The sequence below is a fragment of the Erinaceus europaeus genome, chromosome 9, assembly GCF_950295315.1.
Source record: "Erinaceus europaeus chromosome 9, mEriEur2.1, whole genome shotgun sequence".
NCBI classification, from domain to species: domain Eukaryota; kingdom Metazoa; phylum Chordata; class Mammalia; order Eulipotyphla; family Erinaceidae; genus Erinaceus; species Erinaceus europaeus.
Genome location: NC_080170.1, coordinates 47,188,055 through 47,215,695, shown reverse-complemented (window position 1 = coordinate 47,215,695; position 27,641 = coordinate 47,188,055). Strand labels below are relative to the sequence as shown.

The 27,641-nt window shown below is 42.3% G+C and overlaps 1 protein-coding gene across 1 annotated transcript in view; it reads right to left on the bottom strand.

The window, feature by feature from the left end:
• C9H1orf21 (chromosome 9 C1orf21 homolog) overlaps positions 1-27,641 on the bottom strand; it is a 174,982-nt gene that overhangs the window by 66,200 nt on the left and 81,141 nt on the right. Inside the window, exon 2 of the mRNA XM_060197823.1 lies at positions 23,084-23,302. Coding sequence (XP_060053806.1) covers positions 23,084-23,177 — 94 coding nt within the window. The 5' untranslated portion in view covers positions 23,178-23,302. The remainder of the gene's footprint in view (positions 1-23,083; positions 23,303-27,641) is intronic.

The window sequence follows — 27,641 nt, the reverse complement described above, 5'->3', positions numbered from 1 at the left end:
GAGTTGTCATTCACCTAATACGTGTGTGTGGGAAAAAAAAATCACAAAAAATCATGGAATAAAAAAAATTTTTACCCCCCAGCAAACTGATGACTACTTTGTAGATGACATGGAGCATACCACTAGGAGAGGTGACCTGAGAGATGCATCTCTAAGCTCAAAGAGTTTACTTTTATGTTCAGGAAATTCACAAAAGAATCTCACATTCCAGCTTGGAATTCACAAGAGAGAGAAGTGAAAGCAAAAAAGCAAAGTCAACACATTGAGAAGTATTTACTTTTTTTTTTTCTTTTTACTTAGAATAGCATTTGTTAAACAATCAAAAAAAGAGATATTGACAAACTGTGCCTCAATACAATTACACAATGATAAATACAAGAGTAAAAGTTAAATTCTGAAGATGGGTTATTCCTGTTCAGTGTAGTCCATGTTTTAAAAAAATTCTTTTAATATTTATTTATTCCCTTTTGCTGCCCTTGTTGTTTTATTGTTGTAGCCATTGTTGGATAGGACAGAGAGTAATGGAGAGAGGAAGGGAAGACAGAGAGGGGGAGAGAAAGATAGACACCTGCAGACCTGCTTCACCGCCTGTGAAGTGACTCCCCTGCAAGTGACGAGCCGGGGCTCGAACAGGGATCCTTGCGCCCATCCTGGAGTTTTGTGCCATGTGCACTTAACCCACAATGCTACCGCCTGACTCTCACCATTTTTTTTTAAAGGGGAGTAAGTTGAGAATGTCTTAGAATCAGTTCCTGTATGATCTCTTAAGTTATTATTTATTTATTTTACCAGAGCATTGCTTAGCTCTGGCTTATTGTAGTTATAGAGATTGAACTTGGGACCTCAGGTATGAAAGTCTTTTATATAACCATTATGCTATCTCTACTGCTCCCAGAATACTACTTTTTAAAAAATGAACTGTGGCTTGCTGGAATTATTGCTAACATTGCACTGAACTAAACTGTGATCTTTATTGCTTGTGATGAGTATCTAATTACTTAAATACAAATTATATACATCTGTGGGTTGAATGATTTTATCTATAGGACCCACACCCACACAAGACAGGGTGGGAAGTACCATAGCCTTCTGAAGGACAGTCTGGTACCTTCCACAGTATAGAGAAGGCAGCCTCCCTATTAAGAAGTCACCTTAAATGCCCAGTGTCCTTGCCCTGCCTCCAGGTAAAGCTAACTGAGATTTGCTCTGAGCAGCTAATGAAAGCAGAAAAGCTATTAATATGTTTCTAATATTTATCTTCCATGAGACAGAAAAGCTACTAACTGGATGGCTTTAAAATAGGACTATCCCAAACACAGACCATTCTATTTCTCTCCCTCCCATTTCTCCCTCTTTATCAGGACAGAACCATCATCAGTTTAGAGAGCTGATGCACTTATCTTGGGTCAGAGACCTGCAATGTGATTCTATGCAAAGGGAGAGAAAGGAAACAGCTCCAGATGACAAAGCCAGCCCTGTTTTATTGTTACTACTTGCACAAAAACAGATCCCTGAATCCATTCTGGGATAAAAGAAAACACCAGCAAGAGTCTTAATGAGATCTTGAAGAAAGGGTGTTTCCATTCTCCAAGGTGGGTGATGGAAGGGGGCAGGTCAGCAGGAAACTGACCCTCCATCAAGCACATTTCCAAGGCGACAGGGCACTGGCAGCTACACTGGGGGGTGCCAATGGGGCATCAGGAGATATGAAGGAACCTAGGTTTCCTTTTGTTCAAGTACCAAGGACTCATGGGGAATTTCAAGCCCCTGCATCTGGAGCCACCCTGGGGACCACTAGGCAAGAGCTCTGTGGCAGAACAACGTACCAGTGTGATTCAGAGGAAGGAGAGGAGGGACTGTTTCCTGGAGGCCCCCCGAGGCCTGCTCACTTCTACTTTCCTTTCTGGTGATCATGCCAGGAGCTGCTTAGAATGCATGCCAGGAACCCCATATAAACACTAGCACCAGGAGAGGCTCTGGTAAAAGCACTGTCTTGGGCTCTTCTGGGTATCTCTTTCTCCTGTTTTTGTGGCTCCTCAGTCACACTTGGACACCCTGCTTCCCATGGAATCTCACCTCACTTGTGACTTAATGCCTTATCATATAGATGGTTATCTATATATGCAATATTAACATTCTCTACAGCTAGAGGAGGGGTGCTGGCTGGACTAGTTCTAGCAAGTATAGGGTCACCCTGCTTGCTGGGTCTGATCAACTTTTCCTTTATCAGCAACTCATTCATTTTATCTCTGTTCTCTCAGACCATCTGCAGACAAACCATCTATTGCATTTGCAGAATTATTCAAAAGTTAGCAGCTCGTTCTGAATGTACATACTGGAGGTGGCAGAGCCCTAAAAAGGCTGCTCTCATCTTGTGGTCTTGATGGAGACATGTGCATCAGCTTTGGGGCTGTCTCAACCAAGTCTTCTTTTGGTTAAAAACACATATACAAGGGCCAGAGATAGTTCACATGCGAGGGTGGTGCTTCCTCATGGCATTCCTCATGTCAGGTGCCAGCTGCTTCCCTACCACAAGGGACTAAACTTAGGAGCTATAGTGACATCTCTTCACACACCTCATCTCTTTTTATCTGAAAAATCGACCCAGGCCAAACACAGACAGATACAGATACACAGACACACTGATACACAATAGGTCTGTTCTTAGAGACTCTTTAAATTTCAAAAGCTCTGTGCACACATCCTCTTATCAAAATAGTCCATCATCTGGGCATTGTATGTGGATGCTCAGGATTGCTTTTCCAGTCAAAATTTGCATGAAGATTCTCCACTAGATTTGTGAGTGTTAGATCTTCAGGAAAATATAAGGGCTAAGGAAAAGATTTACAAAAGTAAACAAGCCAATAAGAAGAAACAATAGATATGCCTTATAATAGCAGCTCATTCTACTATTGAGCATCCTGTCTATCAAGTTAACTAAATTCACTCTCTCTCAATCCTGGTAAGAACTTCAAATTCATGTCTTTTTCTCACTGGATGTGACTCTTTTGAGAGGTAGTATTTAGAGTGCTAAAAGCTTAGTCACTAGAGCCAGGATGAACCAGTCGTATGGCCTTAAGTAAATTACACATTCTTTCTGTGTAATTTACTGTCTTGATTTCTTCACCAGGAAAATGAGAATCAAATGAAATAATATAGGAAAACACTTGAGACCGTGCCTAGTCCATATTAAGGTTCAATTAATGTTAGCCTCTACTGTTTCTGCAGAGAACACTATTTCTAATGTTCATACTCGACCAAGATATAAAAGTGAAATGTAAACATCAATAATTAATTTAACCCACAAATTGTGATTTAGCTATATAACAAAAAATGAGAAGGGGCTATTATTGTCCATGATAAGGCACTAGTATATGTTTAAGTCATGTGTGTAGACTACATTAATTGAAATGAAAAATAGTTTCATGCAGCGAGGGAAGTGATTTAGTGGGTATAGCAAAAATCCTTGCATGCGTGCAAGAGGCCCTGAGATTGATTCCTGGAACCACATATGATGGAGAGGTGTTCTAGTCTCTTACTGAAATAAATGAATACATTAAAGAAATTGAAAGACTAACAAATAACTTTCATAATTGGAAAAAGAAAAGTGGTTATTATTTAAGTGAAACAAAAGAAAGTTCTCTTTCTCTCCCTGGATGTCCTCACTCAGCCAATGGCAGGAATCCCAGTTCCAGCCCACCCTGAAGGTACAAAAGTGAACAGGTGAGGTTCCAACTTAGAACAGGCAATGATTGTTTGAAAGCAACAAGGGGAGAAGCTATATTCTAAAGAGAGCAACAGGGGAGGGAAAACTCTGCAAGGACAAAGAGGTAGAACCGTCTGGCACTGAAAGCCAGAGAGGGACAGACAGTCCTCTGCACTGGGACAGTGTGGCCTCTTCCTCTGGCATGTCACTGCTAGCTTATTCATTAATCAAACAGCCATTCAGTGTCTGCTCTATGCAGAGCCTGGTTTCTCTTGGGGCTCTGCAGATGTGCGCCATTGTGCTGGGCTTGTCTCCCTAGATTTTTACTCAAAGTGTCTGGTTCACAGAAAGCATTTACTAAACCTTTTCTTTAAAAAAGGAGGGTGGGGGGAGGGAGAACTGACCCTCCTTCATACATGAATAAGTATTTCCCCTAATCACAACTTTGGTTCCGTTTGTCTCAGGAATCCTCCCCCCCCCCCCTGTTACATTCTCTAAGGAAGAAAAAAAAAGATCTTTAATGAAGAAAAAACTCCAATACTATTCTTTGCATTTTCTCATACAAGTGCAATGGGTGTGAAACTGCTCTTTCAAGTTCACCTCTGGTCTGTGGATGTTCTCAATGTGAAATTCTTGGCTGAACTGTATTCAGGCTTTTGAGCTCAAGCTTCTATTATTCCTCTAGCGGGAGTGTTTTTTTTTTTTTTTTTTCCCCTTTCTCCTTTTCAAAGGCTATCCTAGTCCAACTCTTCATTTTCTTTATGAAATCATTTTTAAACTCTCTCTGGACCATATGTATCTCTTCTGCTCCCAAACATCTAAGAGTCTCACTTTCTGCCTCTAAAACTTGCCCCAAACTTCCTTAGAGTGAGGTGATTTAGACAAACTGTGCTCTAAGTTTAAGATAGAACTGAGTCTTCCCAGAAATTTCTCTTATGTTTGGACCCTGATGTGGGAAGTTTTAGAATCATCCTTGACTTTAAAAATGGTCAAGCTTTAGAAAGTGGGTCAATGCATGAGTTACAGACTTGAGCTCAGTGGTGTTGCAACATTAGGCTACCCCCCAGCCCCCACCCCCCCCCCCACACACACAATAGCTTTTGCTTTACTCTAGGGGAAGGCTTTGCATAAACTGTGAGCTTCTCAGTAAACATAAAATCAATTACAATAATATTTATGTGACTGGGAATGCTACAGATAATACTGAATACAAACATAAAATAATACAGAGCATAGCTCAAAATTTAGCAAGATTATTTTTTGACTCCCCTACGTCTGTCTACAACCATAAAATATATTTATAAGATAGTGTTGAGTTTTTCTACTTTTTATAGGCTTAATATTGATTCATAAAATCATAAAGTCTGGGAGTTGGGCAGTAGCGCAGCAGGTTAAGTGCATGTGGCACAAAGAGCAAGGACCGGTAAGGATCCCGGTTCGAGCCCCTGGCTCCCCAACTGCAGGGGAGTCGCTTCACAAGTGGTGAAGCAGGTCTGCAGGTGTCTATCTTTCTCTCCCTCTCTCTGTCTTCCCCTTCTCTCTTCATTTCTCTCTGTCCTATCCAACAACAATGACAACTACAACAATAAAACAAGGGCAACAAAAAGGAAATAAATAATTATTAAAAGAATAATTATTAGTTGTCATTTTGTTTGGAAGGTCATCTATTTATTTTCCACTAATGAGTGAAACCATCTAGTAGTCATCTTTCACTTCCTTATTTATTCCAGTTAACATAATGAACTTGAGGTCCATCTATTGTGTCTCAAAAGACACAGTGCCATTTTTTTTTTTAGTGGCAAAGCAGTATTCCATTGAGCATATATCTCACAGCTTCTTTATCTAGTTATCCATAAATAGTATTTTAGACTGATTACATGTCTTGGTTATTGTTAACAGTTCAGCTACAGACATACATAGGGGTGTAAGTATTCTGAATTAGTGTTTTCATATCCTTTGGGGAAATGCCTAAGAGTGGTATTTCAGGACCCTAAGTTATTTCAATTTCTCTGATTTAACAGAATCTCCATGCTATTTTCCACAGACATTAGGTTTTAATTTCCAGTCCTGTCACATTATTTTTTTTCCTTGAGTCATGACTGAATTTACAAAATAGATAACAACAATGGTCAGAAGACCATGTTGAATGCTTATCTTCAACAAGTTTTGCTCCTGTTTTCGCTGATAAAAACCTTTATCAGGAAAGCATAACTTAGCAAAAGTTCCTTGATCACAGAGCAGCACTCTGATTTTTTTTGTACCCCAAATGTTTTTCTTCTGGGGTGCTCCAGAAGAACACCTTTAAGGCTGGGTGGGGAGGACCTCTCAGCTCCCCCTGAACCTCCCTGTCTCCTGCTGCCTTCACCCCTCACCTCCTAGAGACTCAGGTACCTCTTGAAAGGGCAGCACAGAGGAACAATCCCTCCACATCCCACTAATGACTGCACCACTCAGAAAATGTGGAAACACAAAAATCCTCTTGGGAAGTAAGGTCCTGGAATTTTTCTCCCAGTGGCCTCCAATCAATTTTCCAGAAATAAAGAAAGGGGTCCTCTTTGATGAGCCCCTCAGAGGCAGGCTGAGTGCCAGGAAAAAATAACTGCTTTCCATCTGATCAAATGAAATGCTGACCTGAATCAACTCATCCCAGAAGGCTCTAGAATCCTGAGGTAAGTCTCTTCCCCTGGTCACATGCAAAAAAAAAAAAGCAAAAAAAAAAAACCAAAAAAAAAAAAAAACCACAAACCAACAACAACAACAAAAAACCCAAAACACTGATACTCAATTTTGATCATATTTAGACTTTTAGGAGCCCTTCTAGAAAAAGGTTGTCACAATTCTAGCACCTTCCCTTTTCATTCCAGATAGAAAAACCTCAGAATGCAGTCAAACTTCAAAACACAACATCCTGACTGTCCCTAAAGAAGGTCCTTTCATCTCTGGCATAGCACCCTGACAGACGCCCCTATGCCCTGAGAAGCACCTTTTATTAAAAAAAAAAAAAAAAAAGCTCCCCAGTAGAGAACATACATTGCCATGAACAAGGACCTGGGTTCAAGCCCCTGGTCCTGACCTGCAAGGGGGGAGATTCATAAGCAGTAAAGCAGTAAAGCAGGTGTTTCTCTCTTCCATTTTACCTCCCTCCTCCCCTCTCTGCTTATCAAATAGGAAGGGAAGGGAGACAAAAGTGGCCACTGTGAGTAGTGGATTCATTCTGCGGGCATGGAGTCCCAGTGATAACCCTGGTGGCAATAAAGAAATAATTTTTTAAAAAAAGATTTTATTTATTTATTCATGAGAGAGATAGGAGGAGAGAAAGAATCAGACATCACTCTAGTATATGTGCTCCCAGGGATTGAACTCAGGGCCTCATGCTTAAGAGTCCAATGCTTTATCCACTGTGCCACTTCTTGGACCACAGAAATAGTTTTTTTTTTGTTTGTTTGTTTTAAAGTGTGCTCTATATAGTAACTATCCCACCACAACCAGAATCCTTTAAATAAAGAATCAGAACACATAAAATTTCAATTAAAAAATGTTCTAAGGAAGTACATAGTCACCACTGCCCAAAGCCATAGTTGCTCATGTCACACTGTCCCAATGACACCACTTGCCTGGGCCACCTGCTTTTACTCTGTTCCATCCCCTCTATGGCAACCTATATACTAAAAGTCCAAGTCTGGAAAGGGCACTGGGTTTCGGTCTTTAAATTTAAAAAGTGGTGGTGGTGGTGGTGGTGGTGGTGGTGGTGGTGTGTGTGTAGGGGGAGGTGGTAGTGGTGGCAGACAACTACTCAGTGGGCATTGCACACGCCTTGGCACCACATGAGAGTTCCATGGACACCGCTGGGGGAGCAGTGCTGTGGTGTCTCTCCTTCCTCTCTGTTTCTCCCCGTGTCTTCTTTCTCTATGTTTACAGAATTAAAATACTGGGCTGGGAAGCCACTTGGCTTGGATCACATGCTCGAGGCCCTCAGTCTATTCTGTTACCACATTCAAAAAATTAAGATAAGGGGCCAGGCGATGGCGCACCTGGTTTAGTGCACATATTACACTGTGCAAGGACCCAGGTTCAAGCCCCTGGTTCAAGGACCCAGGTTCAAGCTTTTTGAGTGCTGAAGTAGGGCTGCAAGGTGTCTCTCTGTCTCTCTCCCTCTCTGTCAACTCCTTCCCTCTTGATTTCTGGCTGACTCTGTCCAGTAAATAGATAGTACAAATAAAAAAATTTAAAAATTAAGATAATATAAAAATCAATATGAAGAGTATAAAAAAATAAATTTTCAAAAGTCCAGTGACTTCCTGCCCCCACTCTCAGAACACTCTTCTGGTTTCTGTTACATCTCATATCCGCTCCAGAGCCCTCACCTGGGCTACAAGACAACAGTCCAATCCCAGCCACCTCCAGGTATGACGATCCCGGCAGGTCGCTGGCCCTACAGACCCTTGGCCTGAAAGAACGTGCTCCTGGATATGTGCTGAGTGTGTCTCTCTCCAGGTCTCTGCTTAGAATAGTCAACAACTAAAAGGGACTTTCTCTGACTCAGGAGCCTAAAATAGCCACCCCACCATCTCTGGCTCATTCTTTATCTTGCTCACTGCACTGGCCCTCTGCCTGACGGCATATTCGATGTCTCTCTACCACCTGCTCACTTCATAGGATGTAAAACAAGAAGGGCACTCATTTTTTCATGTTTACTCCCTTTGTAAAAATAAATTTATAGCAATTGCTCAATAAAAAAAAAAACACCGTAAACCCCTCAAATTGAGTAGCTGTGATTTTCAGGGTCCTTTCATTTTAACAACCGGCAATTTGACAACGACATTAAGGGAAACAGAGGGGAAAAAAGCAAATATTTTAAAAAAGGAGAAAAATCATGGTCTAAACTCAAGCTCTAAACACTTGAGTAAAAGCTTAAGGAAAAAATGTTGTGTCAAATAGCAGATACCTTAAGCACTAAAAATGTTGGGTACAACATTGAAAAATCAAATCTTACTTCATCTATAATTTGACAATTTCTTCTTTGGTTAGAGATCAAAATCAACAGTGACATTTATAAGGTGAACCTTGGGTGCTTGTAGCTAGAAGAGAATTTAAATGCAATCGAGCTTGTCTTGAAGGCAAGTGAAATGTAATCTGAGCATAGACTGATACCAGCTTGGCTTTGTTTTACAATTTGATAATTTCATTAGTTTCACAGATTGTTACTCTGACCTAGCAATTTATTTCTTCCCTTGCTCTAGTCTTTTCTTTTGTCTTTTGTTTCCTTTCCTTTTTCCTTTATTTTATTTTATTGCCATCAGGGCTATTGCTGAGACTCAGTGCTGGCACTATGAATCTATCATTCCTAGTGGCCATCTTTATTTTTTTTTTTCTTACTTTATTTGATAGGACAGAGAGAAATTGAGAGAGGTGGGGGAGATAGATAAAGATAAAGATAGAGACAGAGTCAGAGATACCTGTAGCCCTGTTTCACTGCTTGTTCTCCTTCCGCAAGTAGGGAGTCGGGGGCCTGGACCTGGGTAATGTGTGTGTTCAAGCAAGTGAGCCACCGCCACTCCCTGCTGATGGCCACTTCTGGGGAGCCATGACCAGAGCTTCTAAAAATATCTTTTCAGTGAGAGTGTAAACAGCCACTTCCATTACAACAAAGCTTAGACTACAACTAAGGAAGCAGACTGTCTATGGGGTGTTCTCCACAGCTTTCCCCTAGTTCCACCAGACCCTTCTCCAGCATTATTCTACTTTGGAAATTTTAATTATACAACCCTTCAAGTCATAAAACTGGCTGGCTGGGGCAGGTGGCTCAGCAGTAGAGCACAGGGTTTGCATGCAAACGGTCCCAGGTGTGTTTTCAGGCTCCATATCTGCCAAAGCTGAATAAAACTCTGGTTTCTCTCTTACTCATATGAATAAATAAATAAAAATTTAAATAAATATTTTAAGAAGTCATCCATGGGCCAGGTGGTGGTGCATCTGGTTAAATGCACACATTTACAGTGCACAAGGACCCAGGTCCAAGCCCCTGGTCCCCTACTTGAAGGGAGAAAAGTTTCACAAGTGGTGAAGCAAGGCTTTGGGTGTCTCTTTCTGTCTCCCTCCTCTATCGCCCCCTCCCCTCTCAAATGATCTCTGTCTCTATCCAATAATAATAAAATAAGTCATCCAAGGGTGGGGGTAGATAGCATAATGATTATACAAAGAAACAACTCTCATGCCTGAGGCTCCAGATTTCCAGAGTCAATCTCCTGCACCACCATAAACCAGAGCTGAGCAGTGCTCTGGTAAAAGAAAAAAAAAAAAAACACAAACACCTCATCTAAGGCCATTTCAAAATGTTATATGACTTATGTGTTATTTGACAATGTTAACAACTACACCGACAATTAATTTTAGCAGACTGCTGTTTATATATACATTTGTGATTACAGCTGGGAGCCTATGATTCCCTTGATAGCCTTTAGAATTTGACTTTCTGTCCTTTTGACTTTCTCTTGCCTTTTTGCAGCCTGGCAAGACCACACAGCAGATCTACGCATGTTCATAAACAAAACCCCACACTGAAAGGGACCAGATCACACAAGAGTTGTTCTGGAGAGTGTTCTATTTCCTCTGTGCATTGTTTTAAACTATCTTCTACTGTACGCTTTTACCAGCCCTTTTAAATAACGGATCCATTAGGCCTGGTCACCTCTCCTAACAAAACTTGAAACCGTCTCAGTAAAGTGACTCTCATGCTGGCAGGCAGCTGTCAACACTGACTCCAGCATGGCTGGATGAAAGACAAATGAAAATGCCAGTCAGTCACAGAGGGAGCAGGGACAGTGATCAGAAAAGCCTGGAAGCTCTGAAAGGAACTCTGAAGGTGGTGCTTCTTTCTGAGTTTTTTTAGGAGGGAGAAATCACACTGCAAAGCAGTAAACATCTTGGTCAGCTTTGGGCAGTAAAGCTGTTTTGTTTTGTTTTGATTTTTCTGGTGCCTGCACTATGAATCCAATGTCCCTGGAGGCCCTTTTTTCCCCATTTTTGTTGCCCTTGTTGTTATTGGGTAGGACTGAGAGAAATCGAGAGAGGATCAAAGAAACTGAAGACAGAGATGGGGAGAGGCGGGAAAGATAGAGACCTGCAGACCTGTTTCACTGGCTGTGAAGTGATCCCTCCGCCCCCGCAGGTGGGGAGCCAGGGGCTCGAACTGGGATCCTTATGCTGGTCCTTGCACTTTGTGCCATGTGCGCTTAACCCGATGCGCTACTGCTTGGCCCCCAGTAAAGCTGTTTTTAACACAAACATAACCAATATTTTTTCTTTAAAAAATCATCATAACAATATCAAATGCCATCTTTTCAGTGGTTCTAGAGCTTAAGTGAACCGTAGCCCACAGTCTCATGTGAGCTGGCCACCGTTAGAGAGCAGATGGAGAAAAGAAGCCTATGAGAGGTCACTACATAACAGTGACCCTATAGCAGAAACCCAAAGGTCCCCAAGCGCTCCAGTGGCAGAATAATGAGTTCTCTATCAACCAGGCTTCCAAGACTAGAGTCATTTGGCTTTGCTTGTTTTAATACAATCTGACACACTATCTAGCCACATCCTCTGGGATATTCAAGAGAAATCCCCCCTGCAAAGAATTACTTATAGTCAAAAAGTTCAGAAAAAAGAAACTGGAACTGAAGCTAGGAATTCTTCAACCCATATAGTGCTTCTAATTTCTCCCCTTTACAGTTTCAAACAAGAGTAAGGTAAGGTCCAGGAGGTATCAAAGTTGGCTCTGTAATAATAATAATAAAAAAAAGTAAGTTGGGGAAATAGCTTAAAGAGTTACACAGGCTTAATCCCTGGCATCACTATAAGCCCCGAACTGCCCCTGCGGCTACAATGACCCACATAGTCAACGACTGCCACCTCTCCAGATTCAAAGGAGGTCTCGAAACTTTACATCAGGCTCAACCTGACGCTGTTGACTGGCTACGGAAGAAGGGCAAACGCTAGAAGAAGAAGAACTATAAGCCAGAGCTGAGCAGTGCTCTGTTCTTCATATCTCTCTCATAGGAACAAATAAATGAATATATATTAATATTTATTTATTTTGCATAGAGACAAAGAGAAATTGAGAAGTAAACAGAGAGAGAGAGACATACCTATAGCACTGTTTCATCACTTGTTAGGCTTCCCCCTGCAGGTGGGGTTAGGGGCTTGAAAATGGGTCTTTGTGCACTATAAGGGGGTCGGGTGGTGGCACACTGGGTTAAGTGCACATAGTACCAAGCACAAAGACCCACACCAGGATTCCAGTTTGAGCCTTGGCTCCCCCCCGCCTCATGAGCGGTGAAGCAGGTCTGCAGGTGTCTCTCTGTCTCCCTGTCTATCTCTCCTACTCTCTCAATTTCTCTCTATCCTATCAAATGGGAAAATAAAATGGCCACCAGAAGCAGTGGATTCATAGTGCTGGCATGGAGCCCCAAAGATAACCCTAGAGACAAAATAAATAAATAAATATTTTCAAAATAAGCTAGAAAGATAGTGTGGTGATAATGCAAAAGACTTCCATGCCTAAGGTTCCAAGGCTCCAGGGTCAGTCCCCAGCACCACCATAAACCAGAGCTGAGTAGTACACTGGTTAAATTTTCTTTTCCCCAGAAAGAAAGACCAGAACACTACTCTGGGTTGGTTTATAGTGGCGCTGGGGACTGAATCTGAGTAGCAAGCTTGCAAATCCCATGCTCAACCACTTAGCATCTTTCCAATCCAGAGCTGACTCTTCCTAAAGAGTTCTAAGGTTTGTTGTCATTAGATGGTTTGAAGAAGAGAAGTGGACATTTAGAAGCGTGGGCCAGAAGAACTTTGCTATCACTAACAATTTTTAATGATTAGTCCTGAAAATGAGGGCTAGCACTCTACATGCTAATACTACTTCCAGTGGCAACATGTAAATAAAAACAGAAAACTGTCTCCTAAGGAGCTGGGGTGTGGCCCACTTTGATTTTCATATTTTACACACTATGCGGGCAGTGCTTCTAAGCCACTTTCAATTAAGAAGGGACTTATGATAGTGGATAAGGATCCAGACTTGGAGACCAAACTGGTAGGCTCCTACCAGAATCTACCTCAATAAGGTTTATGAGGACTAAGTAAATTAATACTGAAACATCTGACATAGTGTCTGGCATATTTAAATGCTAAATAAATAACTAGACTCCTTTAGGACCGGCCAGTGTTGCACCTGATTGAGCACACGTTACAATATGTAAGGACTGGGGGCTATCCTGGTCCTCCACCCCTCACCCCACATGGGGAGAGGTCTTCAGGTGTCTTTCTCCCTCTCTATCTCCCCCTTCCCTCTCAATTTCTTTTTTAAAATCTTTATTATTAGATAGAGACAGCCAGAAATGGAGAGGGGAGGGGGTGACAGAGAGGGAGATAGACACCTGCAGACCTGCTTCACCGATTGTGAAGCTTTCCCCCTGCAGTGGGGACCAGGGGCTCGAACCCAGGTCCTTGAGCACTGTAACATGTGCGCTTAACCAGGTGCACCACCACCTGGCCCCCCTCTTGATTTCTGATGGCCTCTATCCAATAAATAAATAAAGACAAAAATGTTTAAGAATTAAATAAAAATTAGACTTCTTTCAGAAGGGCTTTGGGAGATAGTTCACCCAGTAGAGTGCACATTTCACTGTGCAAGGACCAAGGCTTGAGCCTCTAGCGCCACATGGGAGCATTATGCACAGGGTAAGCTTTATTAGTGGTGGAGCAGTGCTGGCGTACTCTTGTCTCTCTGTCTCTCTCTCTGCCTCTGAGAGTAAAAGGAGGAAATGGAGTCTGTTGGGATCAGTGATGGCAAAGAAAAAAGAAAGTTTTCTAGATTGTTGTCTCTTTCCTAAAGAGCACATTCACCCTACAAGAATAATTTTTCATTAGAGTATGTTTCTGAAAAAAAATCATTTATTTAATAAAAGAATCTCTTTAGAAAAGATGAAAATTGTTTGGATGCTACAACAGAAGCACAAAGACTCCTTGATGATCAGCATTTCTAGAATCTCACTTACTCACTCCTGGTAAATACAAGAAGCTTTTTATTTATTTACTTATTTATTTTTACAAGAGGCTTTTTTTGTGGGGGGGGTGAGGGGTGTTCATACACATATTTATTGATATAATTATCATTTGATGAACGGAATCATTGTCTATGTAAGAATTTCACAGCCAGAAGTTTCTCATTTACCATCAGAGCAATCTAATACAACAAAAAAATAGTCCTGCAAAAACCAGGAAATATAGTAGGGCTTGAATGGGGTGTGCTGCGTTGCTATGTGTACAGTCTAGGTTTGAGCCCAACCCCTATTGCATTGAAGGAAGCTTCAAAAAACAAAAAGGGGGAGGTTTAAAAGGAAAAGAAAACAAATTATAGTAAACTCTATCCCAAAAGTTTTGAGATTATTTGCTATACACTGAGATTTGTATTTGGCGCAAGGTGGCACAAAGCAAGACAGAGGCAGACATGCAGGTGCACCTCCAGTCTCTAAAGCAGAGTGTCCTTGACCTGCCTTTGGCTCAGATTTAAGTTCCCAGACTCTACAGACAGAAGCATTGTAATAATATGAGGGGTGTTTCTTCCCAGGACTCAGTAAGTGCCAACAACAACAAGGAGAAATTGGACATGGAACACAGCTCTTAACATTTGCATGCTCCTTCTCCAAAGCCCTGATGGTCACTGCCATGGGTCAATCATGTCATAAACTTGGCATTTAGTGTTCCAGGCTAGAGAAGCTGCCTTCTGGGCCCAAAGCCCAGGCCAGGCCAGAGGTCTGGGACACAACAGAGCTTAGCACATCTGTGCACAGAGAACAGAACTCGGGAGAAGAGAGGAAGTGGCTGACTGGAGACTGTTCTTCCCTCCACTAGGTGTAAAGTTCTCTGAGCAGAGTCTAGTGCAGGCACTGAGCCCCAGCGACAACCTACAATAAAAATAAAAACAAATAAAAAATATATATTTCTTTTTTTAAAATTTCTTTATTGGGGGATTAATGTTTTACATTCAACAGTAAATACAACAGTTTATCTATGCATGATATTTCTCAGTTTTCCACATAACAAATACAACCCCCACTAGGTCCTCTGTCATCCTTTCTGGATATAAAAGAGGGTCTAGCAGCCCAAGAGGTGATAAAGTGGCTTGAGTGTTGGACTTGGGAGCATGAGGTCCTGAGTTCAATCCCGGTATTACATATGTTGGATTGATGCTGTGGTTTTTCTCTTTCTCATGCAAATAATGTAAAACAAACAAATAAATTAACAAATATCTTTATAAAAAAAGAGAGAGGATCTGCTTCAATGTTCCCCACCACATGTGCTGTTCACTATTCATGCCAAAAGATACTCAATGTCATGCCACAGGCTTTCAAGTCTGTTTCCTGCTGAACAGTTTCTTGTACATAAATGACATCTTTTCTAGAACAGGTCACCCAGCTTTGTCTCTTTTCAAAGTTTTTAAAATCTTTAATTATTTATTTATTTATTGGATAGAAATAGTCGGAAATTGAGAAATTGGGGAAAGGGGCTATAGGAAGAGAGACAGAGAGAGACACCTGCAGCCCTGCTTCACCACTTGCAAAGCTTTCCCCTTGCAGGTGGGGACCGGGAGCTTGAACCAGAGTCCTTTAGCACTGTAACATGTATGCTCAACCAGGTGCACCACCACCCGGCCCCACTTTGTCTCTTTTGTATCCACCAACCACAAGCACACAGAGTCTGGTCTTTAATACTAACTCTTTAAGGACCTTGTCACTGGCCAATCACCCTCTGGCCACGGACTTCTACCTGAGGAGCAGTTAGCTGGGTGAAGTGATTTTTTCCACTGTTAGGAAACACAATTAAACCACTACACCACTTTATTGGACTATGAGAAAATTCATGATGTATTTTTGCATAGAAAAATGCGTCCTGACTTTTCTGACAACTCAGTATGATCAATAACTACTCAGCTGGGAATATTTAACTCTGGAAGGCAGGGTGGGAGAAGAAGCATGTTTGCTTTCTGTCAAAATGAATACGTGGGGCCTAGGAGGTGGTAAAGTGCACATCTGACCATGTTTGAGACCCTGAGTTCAAGCCTTGGCGCCATGTGGGAACACCACAGTGGCACCAAGTGAAGCTCCATGGAGTAGAACAGTGTTCTGGCACCTCTCTCTCTCTCCCTCTCCCTCTCCCTCAAAAAAATACAGAATAAAAATTGGGCTAGGAGATTGTTCAGCAGTATCATATATGTTCAAAGTTTTGAATTCATTCCCTGGCACTGCATAAAAATAAAAATTGGGCAAAGAAGGCTACTCTGCAACAGTGTTTGCAAAGCACACAAGATAGTTGCTGTGTTTCTTATTTCACTGCACATGATGATCGTATCTATGACGCATGACGAGTATAGCATCTGCTTTGAAGATACTATCAGGCTGCCATCGTAAGTAACACACTCATGCTCTGAGTCCCAAGGAGGCTGAGAGACCACAACAGCACACCCCACCTGGGCTGGTTCTCTGGAATTTCAGCGATAACAGTCTCCATAGGTATGTGAGGCCAAACTCTAGCTCTGTCACTCCAGGGCCTGTAATGATCTAATGATCTAATGGGGGTGACGCTGAACACTGACTGACAGTTTCAGGAACGAGCATTACATATTCTAGGTGATCAGTCCAGGGATTTCCAAATTGCTCTGTTGATTTCAAGACCCCTAACCCATCATTGCATGTGCTGTCTAGGTGAGCTTTTTAGAGCTTTGAGGAAAAAAAAAAGTAACAGTTTTAATTTCAGACATTTCAGACACCTGCCTGGTAAGAGATTTTCTAAAGATACTTTCCCACTGGCTTTCTAAGAAAGATTTACTTATTTATTTACAAGTGAAAGAGGGAGAAAATGGGGGGGGGGTAGGGAGCAGAGTATTATTCTGACATATGTAGTGCAAGGATTGAACTCAGAGCTTCATACTTACAAGTCCCAAGCTCTTCTAATATGCCATGTCCCTCATTACTTTCTCACCGGTCTTTGTACAGTTTTGTGGTCTCAGCCTTAGGTATTGTGTGTGCCTGGCATCTTATGTACAATGTACTTCTAAGCCCATTATCACACAATGTCTCTTGCCCCAAATCTCCCGCCCCACCTCTGTTCCTTTGTCTAACTGCTATTTATCTTTGAGGACACAGCTGACACCTTGTCCATTCTCTTTAAAAATCTTCCCTACTCTTGGGATGAGATCCTGCTACATTATTCTATGACAGTGACATTTTTTCTAGTGACATAACCATCGGCAACCTCATTATCAGCTGCTATGAGGCAGGGACCAGGTTTGTGTCACTAGTACTCAGCACATAGCCTCACATACCTGGGAAGGCCAGTGAGTGCTCAGGACACTGCATGGGCTGCTAGGATTTAAGTGAAACCAACAAACCATCTGTTTACCTGGACAAACAACCTATCAGCTGAGTCCCTGCTACCATAAAGCTGTCTGCAGTGACAGAAAGAACCTTTTCCTTGGGGAGAGGCTTCCCCGAATCCTGAAAGCATGACCATGGGCTTCCATCGAGAGAAGAAAATATACAATGATACTTATCAAAAATCAGTAGTGAACCATCAGTGCCAGCAGAGAAAGATATGGAATCATACAGGAAAAGACAAGGATGAGGTGAAGAGTCACTAGAAGCCTGCAATAGAGACTGTCTTTCAATGCGCTGGTGCACAAGTCTTCCAAACATTTCTTTCCACTATGAGCATGCACAGAATTTTGCATCAGTTTCAAACAAGTCACATTTACAAATAAGGTGTGTAGTGCCGTCTTCCATCTCAGGAAACACAGAGTAGCACCTTAATGCTTAGTTGCTGCATTCTGTACATTTTTATCAGTGAAAAAGACCCTGGAGCACACAGGCCTGTGAGCTTGTCCAATTATCTCCTTATGACAAATCCTTTGAAGGAGGAGCTCTGGGGGGCAAAGGAGAAGCTCATTTCAGTTTTTGACATATCCTGCTGTTCTGTGCCCCAGGAAAATCGTTCTGCTTTGACACTCTCATTCAATGGCAGCAAACACATGTCTATTTTGGCCAATTTGATTGGAGGAAAAAAAAGTTCTGTTTTGCTTTCTGTGTGCTTTCACTTATTTGTTTTGGTGTGGTTTGCCTGATTACTCAGAAGTCGATCATCTTTTTGTGTGTCTGCTTGCCTTTTGTATATTTTCTTTTTCATTTGCCTTGCCACAACTATTTTTCAACTTAAGTGTTTACTTAGCTCTTCCCTTATGGATTTCTGTATTAGTCATATTAACCTTAGATGTGCTGCGAATAGCATCAGTCTGACATTTGTGTTTTAAATTCATTAATTATAGGCGGTTGAATGACTGCCCTGAGGAGATTTACTTTATTTATTTATTTATTGCATCACTGGGCCTCAAACATGCATAATTTCATGAAAGCACAGCACTTGAGCTTCCCTGCCCCCCCCCCATACATTCTGCTGTGCAGGGACTCTCTCCAGAGCTGCACACATGGTAGGGCACATACTCATTCAGGAATATGAGCTATCATCAGCCCAGAGATTTAATGGATTGTTGAAAAAAGTCATGGTGTATTTTTCTATGCAAAAATATGTCATGAATTTTCTGACAATCCAGGAATTATGTTAGTTTATTTTATTTGAAAAGCACTGCTCAGCTTTGGTTTATGGGGGTGTGGGGGGATTAAACCTGGGAACTCAGAGCCTCAGGCACGGAAGTTGTTTGCATAGCCATTATGTTCCATTCCAGAGAGATTTTAAAATACTATGTAGTAAAATTTACTTTTTCTATGTGTGGCATAATGAAGAAAACAATTTTCAACCTAAGATTAAAAACAGTTGCCATAACTTTATACTACTTTCTAATTCTGCAGTTAAAGCTTTAGATTCATCTTAAAAACTCAAGGATAAAAAGATGTCTTAGGAAATTCAGTTTTTAAGATGATACTTATGAATACATAACAGAATATTTAAAAGCATAAAATGTGAACTGAAGTACCACATAACTTGAACATCTTTTATGTATATATACACTCTTACATGCTTGTTTGAGTGTATGGTGTAAGGATCCAGGACCTCACACATGCATCATACCACAGCTGAGAGGTCTTCCTAGACCCACTGCATCATTATTTCTATTTAGAGAAAGGAAGTGAGAGGCAGAGAGAGAAGAGATACTACAATACTATTCTACCATCCAAAGCTTCCTTAGTGCCATGTATGGTGCTCCCATGGGGTGCCAGAGTTTGAGTCTAGAGTCTTGTGCATGATAAGGTGTGTGCTCTACAGTGTGAGCTATCTCCTGTGCATCTTTTTACTCCAGTTAGTTACGGGTGTATCTGTCTAATTACAAACACCAGGGCCCTTGTCTGGATCCTGTTGGCTCTTGGCATCTCTGTGATGCTTCACAGAGCAATGCCTTCACTACTCACTATCCTTGATAAACCCAGTTCTGTGCATGATGAACCCAGGAGAAAGAAGATATGCACACCCACCCACAAATACGCATGATAAATGAAAAACAGATTGCAATGCTACTTTTTTATTTAAACACATACACTGTACACAGAATAGAAGCTGGTCTAGCAAAGAAAAGAAAGTAGAGAAAGAGCAATTCAAAGAACACAATGTTGCTTTTAATTTTTTAAATGCATATTAAGGTTTTATTTATTTATTTAACCGGAGCAATGATCGACTCTGGCTTATTATGGTTCCAGGGATGGAATCTGGGATCTCTGAGGCCTCTGGCATGTAAATTTGATGTACCACTGATATACTATCTCCCCAGTCAAGAACATAACTACTTTAAGACTGAGAGAGAAACTGAGAAATGTTACACATCTACAAACTATTGTATTTTACTACTGACTGTAAATCACTAATCCCCCAATAGGGGGAAAAAAAAACTGAGAGAGTTACGTTTCCTACAACAAACTGACAACACACTTTGCCTGGTGGAATCCAGAGACGGAGGCTGCAGTGCCGATGAGGAAAACAATGCTCGATCCACATGTGGCAGCCTGACAATGGTCCTCCATAGGCCATGAAGTGCTTAAATTCCCTTTCCATGAAGCTGGGGAAACCCAGGCAGAGAACTCAGCTGCCTGTCAAGACTACAGGTTAGCAAATAGCTGAGCTGAGCTGAGCTGAACTTGGAAACCAAGTTGCCAGCTTTTAGGTCTGTGTGTTCACCATGACACTGCAGCAAATGGGGTCTTGGGGTCAATGGCCAGGAGAGACACTTCTTTCCTGAGGGACTCAGCCCTCACTGCCAGACACAGTGGTACCTGGTCTTCCGCATGGCTCTTAGCTTTCAGTGCTATTAAACCAGGAAGACACAATTGCTCTAGCATAGTTAGAGAGTCCTGTGATCGCTATACATCTTAGCTGTTCTAGGAAGTGGAGATCATAATAGTCACTGCACATAAAAACACTTGAACTGTAAAGTGACAGTCTAACAGGCGTGCTGCAGATGTCAAGGGACAAGTCAGGGATGAGGAAACGGCTCCAGTTATGTCTCCTAGTGCTGAGGGCAGAAGGCAGGCACAGCAGCTAGGACTCTGGAATACGGCACCACTTTCAAATTCCTGAATTCTGTATTGTCACTCAGGAAATAACCTCATGGAGAAGTACTTTGTGTAAAGGAACCCTCACCCTCCCTAGACCCCTTAGTGCTTGAGTCACTTTTGGGGATCACAGAGAACAAGTGTGGCCTGCAGCTCCTCCTCTGTGCCTTCCACTGGAAGGTGCTAGAAGGCTGGAGGCAGCCAGCAGGCAGCATCTCCATTGCCTTCTCCTGAGAAGAAGAAAAATATTCACATTTCCTGACTATGGAAGGGCTTCAGGCAACTGCATAGGTGTGAGTGTGAAGGAACCCCAGGAAGTGAGACAGAGGGAAGTCCTGTAGGCCCAGCAGCATGTTCCCTCATGGTACTGGGGGCCCGAACAGTCCCCTTATAAGTAATCAGGTTGTTTTGAAGCAGTAAGTGGCATGTGCTCCTATTTCCACTTCTCTCTATTTGATATCTCTATTAAAAGGCCAAGCACAGGTACCAATTTGTAAGGGAAGAAAAACAAGTGTTCCACTTTATCTTTCTTTCTTTCTTTCTTTGTTCAATAAAGAATCAAACATTTCTGGACTTTCTATGATACAAATTTTTCTCAAACAGAAATCACACTCCCTCTACCAAGAATAGATTGAATTCTGTATCCAAAAGTAGATAGCAGGATGTCTTCTTTCCTGCCTTCCTCCTTTCCTTTCTCTTTCTTTCTGCTGGGGAATGAAGTCTGTACCTCCTGTATGTATGATACTGTTCAGCCTGCTCCTTGTCCAATTTTCTATTCTTTATTTATTGTTTTTTGGGGGGAGGTAAAGGAGAGGAAAAGAGCAGTGAAAAGGGGAAAAGAAAAGAGGTGGAAAGGGAGAGGTAAGTAAGGAGAAGAGAGGGAGAAGGAGAAAGAGGGAAAGAAAGAGAGAGGGAGAGAGAAGTGACACCACAGCCTCATTCCACCTACTATGAAGCTCCCTGTGTGATGCCAGTGAGTCTTGGACCTAGAGTCTTGCTCTGGCAAGGGATACACTACACTGGGTGAGCTGTCTTCCAGCCTCCAAAGTGTTCAGAAAGTATTACAAAAGCTTCATGCATGTCACGATGAAGTTTAGGAAAAGAACAGGATGTAGAGAGCTGGAACAGAGAAGTGTGATGAGGTGACAGAGGGAGCTGTCCAATGTGGCTGGATAATAGAAGACAGGAGGAGACTCCCTCTCCGTAAGCACTTCCATTCCCAGGACACCCATGGCCACTTCTCCTTGTTCTTCAAGTCTAACCTAAATGTTGGTTCATCGCTGGGCAAAATAGCTCAGCCAGAAGAGTATAGGACTTGCATGCTTGGTTTAGCTCCTGGCACTGCATATACCTGACCTCTGGCTTATTCCTCTTTCTCATGTGAAGCTCTTCCTGTCTCAGATGAAATAAATAAAATAAATCCTTAAAAAATGCTGACTCAATCAATGGTTACTTCTAGCAGAAGCATCATCATAAGCCTTCTTGTGGGTCTTCCCAGGACCCTTGCTCTCACCATAAAGCAGCAATGGCAGGGACTATCACAGTCTCCGAAGGGAGGCTGGGGTATCCTGCCCTGCCATTCTAGGAAGACTGGTCCTGAAATGAGTGTAGTCTTCAATGGTCTCAGCTGTGGCCATGAACAACAAGCTCAGACTAACAGGGACTCAGAGATTACACAGGCTCCTGTGCTAAATATAAATATACTAGTGGGCGCTGGGTCAGGTAGATGGGGTAAACAGTTAATTTTATTCATAGATTTTTTTTTTTCAAGAATGGGAGCTATTCTTGGCCCTAACTTAACTTTTTAGCCCTTTTCTCTACTCTGACACCATCTTTTCAGACAGTATCTTTACCCAACTCTATTGTTATAATCAAACTCAAGCAAAAACTACGACAGTCGTGGGCCCCAGGAACATGCCTAAAATGGACTTCCTAGTTTCCTTCCACCCTAAGATCCCTATTATCATCTGCTCCATTCCTACTTTTTGGTTCCTGTCCATTAACCATTTGTCCTGCTTTATTTTTTGCCACCCTTCAGCCACCAAATTGCAGATGCTACCATGATTCTATCCTGACTTCTCTGGGCAGACGAACTCACCAATGTGTCCTGGAATCTCACCTCTCCAGAGCCCTACCCCACTAGGGGAAGATAAAAGGCTGTGGGTATGGATCGACCTACCAACACCCATGACCAGTGAATAAGTAATTACAGGAGCCAGAAATCCCACCTTCTGCACCCCCAAAATAATTCTGATCCATACTTCCAGTGAGGGAAAATGACAGGGGAAGATGGCCAGAGGGCTTTGAGCTCCAACTCCATCAGGACCCTGAGAGAGAGGAGGAAACCGGGAGGAACATTTGGATGTCTAATAAGTGTTCTGTGACTTGGAAAGGAAGATGAAGATGGGACCTTAAAAAAATGGGCAAATATATATAAATATAGAGAGATAGTTGTAGAAATAATAGTAAGCCCATATCTGTAAACTGAGGAGAACTGCTGTAGCTTATAATGGAGAGATAGGGATTCAGAACTCTGGTGGTGGGAATAGCGTGAAGTTGTTCTCCTGTTACTTTGTAACTTCATAAATCAATATGAAATCACTAATAATAAAAATAAAGAAAATAATTTTAAAAATGCGAATCCATCCTCCAACCATGCCATAAATTAAACGTTAAGTGAATGCTGGCCCTTGCTTAAAACCCACAGGATCCTTAATGCAAAGTCTAGTGTCAAAGAGCTCCCCAGGCCCAGTGAGAATTCACATTCAGTAGCACTCACCACCAAACACATCTCCATTCTGGTAGTTCTTCCCTTTCTGAGCTTCCTCTTCATTTTGAACAGTGGCAACATGCTTGGCGGAGGCACAGCCCATAGTCTCATTCGGTCAGCTTCAGCCGGGCTGCACTGCAAATCATCTCTACTGACCCGGGGACATGCTTCTCGTCCTTAAACCCAAAGAAAAGCCACCTGCCTGTAGAGTCAGTGAGGCGTGAGCACCTGCAAGGACAGAAAGCCAGATCAGAAGGAGTGACACACAGCCCACGTCCCAGTCTCAGTGTTGCATGATGGGGAGGTGCTACATGTCCTCCACAACCCTTCTTCCCAGGGACTGGAGGGTGCAGGGTGCCTGGGAAGGAAATGCAACGTCAGGGGTACTCACTGGTACCTGATTCCCACTCACACAGCATGACTGCAGGTAGGACCTCAGAACAACTAAACAACGCAGATGTATTTATTCCAGTAAAAATTTGGGGATGGGAGTTCTAATATTTTTCTTTTTCTTTTTTTATTAATAATATATTTTTCTTTTTAAAAAATTTTCTTTATCGGGGAATTAATGTTTCACATTTGACAGCAAATACAATAGTTTGTACATGCATAACATTTCTCAGTTTTATATTTTTCTTTTTTTAATCTTTATTTATTTATTGGATAGAGACAGCCAGAAATCAAGAGGGAAGTAGATGATAGAGAAGGGAGAGAGATGGAGAGACACCTGCGGCTCTGCTTTACCACTTGCAAAGCTTTCCCCCTGCAGGTGGGGACTGGCGGCTTGAACCCGGGTCCTTGAGCACTTCAACATGTGCGCCCAACCAGATTCACCACTACCCAGCCCTCATTTTTCAAAAATCCACACAGTTGGGGACACAGCTCAGTGGCTGAGCACAGAATTCATCCTTGTGGCCCCAGATTCAATCCCTGGAACATGTACGAGAGCAGAGCAGTGCTCTGATTTCTCTCTCATCCAAGTCAACAGATTTCCCAGATTCACACAGTGCAAGTGTGTTAGTAGTTAAGACCAGGACAAAGGTGTCACAGGAACCAGTGACAGAATTCAAGCAAGCAGACTATAAGTTACAACCGTGGAGAGACAGTGATCAGCAGAGGAAGTGTAAAGTGCTTCAGATGAAGCATCTTAGAAGTTCGGTAGCAATCTGCCTGCCTGGAAGGGCAGGAATGTCACCCTAGCCAGAAAGCCCCCAGAAAGCAGGAAGTGAAGTTGAAGCCCCAGAAAGCAGGATGTGTGTGTGAGAGAGAACGGGCATTCCTATTCAGCAATGTCAAGGGAAGAGAACAAGGACTCTTTCTCAAAGAGGATCATGATTTCTTGAGGGCCCTGAGGAGGCCTGGCTACTAGACCCCACATTGGTGCACACCTGGAAAAGGTACAGTTCACTGATGGTGCACTGTGACACATACCCCATTCTATCAACCTTTCTGCACCGGTGAGGGAACATCATTAACCTGAGGCTAGAAGGAGAGGAGATGAGGTTCAGTTCTAAGGGCAGAAGGAGGGATTACTCTTGAGCAGAGAGGCTGGGAAGAGACTGGAGACAGGTTTCTACTACAGTGACCACGTGTTCCCAGCCAGCACATTCTGTGCCCACCTGCACTTGCCCGTCTACACTGCTCAACTCCAGCAACCAGGGAAGGTCACAGGTAGGGTTCCCAGAACAGATTCCCAAATGTGGCGAAACAAGTTCACACTTCCTCAGGAGAGAAACCCAAAGTGAGAAGGGAAGCCTCACCTCGCCTCCATGTCTGGTGCCAACTCTGCAGAGGGAGCACGGTAAAAATAGGAGGGGGAGTGGGAAAGTCTTGCAAGATCCCCCAAAGGACACTGGGAATTCAAAGACGGCTGACTGTTCCCCCCATTCCAGTGTTGTTTATGGACTTCATGTGTGGTCTAAGAAGTAAATGGTAGAATCAAAGAGGTTAGCCTTGCTAGCCCTACTTTTCTTCTGGGGCTTAAAAATGCTGATATTGGGGCCAGGTGGTGGCTCACCTAGTAGAGCACACAGGTTACCATATGCAGGCCCCAGGTTCAAGCCCTTGGTCCTCCACCTGCGGGGGGCCGGGGGCCTTAATGAGTAGTGGAGCAGTGGAGCAGTGCTGCAGGATCTCTCCTTCTATCTCTTTTTAATTTTGTGTTTCATCTTCTATCCAAAAAGGAAAGAAAGGAAAGGAGGAAAAAAGGGAGGAAGGAATACAGTGGCCACCAGGAATGATGAAGTCACAGGAGCACTGAACTCTGGCAATAACACTGGTGGCAATAAATAATTAAATACATAAATGTGCTGGAATTAAAAAAAATTACTTGAATTTAAAGAGTTGACATCAGTGAACATCAAATACACAGCTGTAGGTTAAAAAAAACTTAAAATAACTTTTCAAGTTCTTGTCATTTGGGCATGAAGTGAGAAGCAGATTAATAAGCAGACCAAAGTCGATTTACATCTGACTCTAGTGATGACACTGGCGCTTTCATTTAACATCTTAATTAATTTATTTTCTAAAATGTGGTAAAAAGGAATGAATTTGATACTGCTGAGTTACCACCCTATTTCTTTCTTTTCTTTTCTTTTTTTTTTCTAATTGTCACCAGGGTTATTGCTGGGGCTCAATGCCAGCACTATTAATCCTTGATTTGTGGTAATCATATTTTATCTGATAGAAATGAGAAAAATTGAGAAGGGAGCAGATGAAGAAGGAAAGAGAGAGACACCTACAGACCTATTTCATTACTTATAAAGCATCTGCCTGCACGTGGGGAGCAGGGACTCAAACCTGGGTCCTTGCACACAGTAATGTGTATACTTAACTCGGTGCACCACCGTCCAACCCCCGCTTATAATCCATGGGGTTTACTGCACCTGTATGAGTCTACTGCTCCTGAAGGACACTTTTTTATTTTTTTAATATCATACAGAGACAGCGAGGGAGTGAGACAAAGAGTGAGAGATAACACTCCACTATTCAGGGTGTTTTCTCTATTGCCTTCAACAATGATTCCCTGTGATGCCAGGGATTGAACCTAGGGCCAGACACATGAAAGCATGTGCTCAAACTGCTGAGCTTACCTCTTGGGCATATATATATATTTAAAAATAAAGATTGATTTATTTATTAATAAGAGAGAGAAAAAGAGATCAGAGCATCACTCTGGCACACGTGATGGCCGACATCAGACTCAGGATCTCATGCCTCAGTGTCCAAGGCCTTATCCACTGATCCAGTCCACCCTAACTAAATAATTTTAAAGTGCACTATTGTTCAATAAAAATCCTTTCCAAGCCCTAAATAGGTGTGAACTTTGTTTGTGAAATATACACACCACATCTTCTACAATACAAATGTTTTCAAGATCTGTAACTTCATCATAAATATATTCCAACAGTTTGTGCATATCAGACAGCTATAATTGTGAAGTTACTTGAGATGCAAAATATTTGCAATTCACAAAATTAACTATGGATCAGTGGAGAACATTCCTGTTGCTATGCCTTTTGGATTCTGCACAGTCATTCTGCATGTAGCCATTCATTCATTCATTTAGTCAACATATTTATTGAAGACTGCTAAGTGAGAGATGTATGTTTGGTAAGCACTGGATGTAGAGAGGTAACAAGAAAAGATGTGATTTTCTTCCCTATCACCACAGAATATGAATGTTCGCAGCAAGGGGAGCATCAGAAAGATCCATTTCGGGGTTGGGTGGTAGTGCACCACTTAAGAGGACATAGTGCGAAGGCAAGGACCAGTGCAAGAATCCCAGTTCCAGCCCCTGGCTCCCCACCTGTGGGCGGTGGGTCGCTTGACAAGTGGTGAAGCAGGTCTGCAGGCGTCTATCTTTCTCTCCCCTTCTCTGTCTTCCCCTCCTCTCTCCATTTCTCTCTGTCCTACAGAAGAGCAACAACAGCAGCAGCAGCAACAACAACAACAACAACAATGGGGGAAAAAAAGCCTCCAGGAGCAGTGGGTTCTTTTTTTTTTTTTTTTTGTATAAAAAGGAAACCCTGACAAAAACCATAGGATAAGAGGGGTACAACTCCACACAATTCCCACGACCGGTGAGAGCAAGTACCGAGCCCTAGCAATAACCCTGGGGGGGGGGGGGGAAGAAAGGATGGAAGGAAGGAAGGAAGGAAGGAAGGAATATCCACTTCATAGTAGTGAGTTTCAGCTGCTACAGCTTCAATAAGGAAGGACAGGGGTCACCCCATGGGCATCTGATTCAGCTTAGACAGAAGGGGTGTCATGTAAAGGCCAGGTTTAAGATCTGCCAACTACCAAAAAAAAAAATTTTAAACACTCCTATCTGCATCTGCATCTCTCTGAAAACCTGATGATACATCAAGGTTTAATTTCTATGGGAAATTCTCTCTGGACCTCGACCTAACTGAGATTCTCAACTGGGCACCTCTCATGTTGTCCTCATTGCTCAAGAGTTTCTTTGGTTTGTACTTCCTTTCACACACATCCTAGAATTTTTATGTTTAAGCTTCCTTAAGTTTGGTTCAGCTTTTCTTTCCCTGCCCCCACAATATGGAGTCAC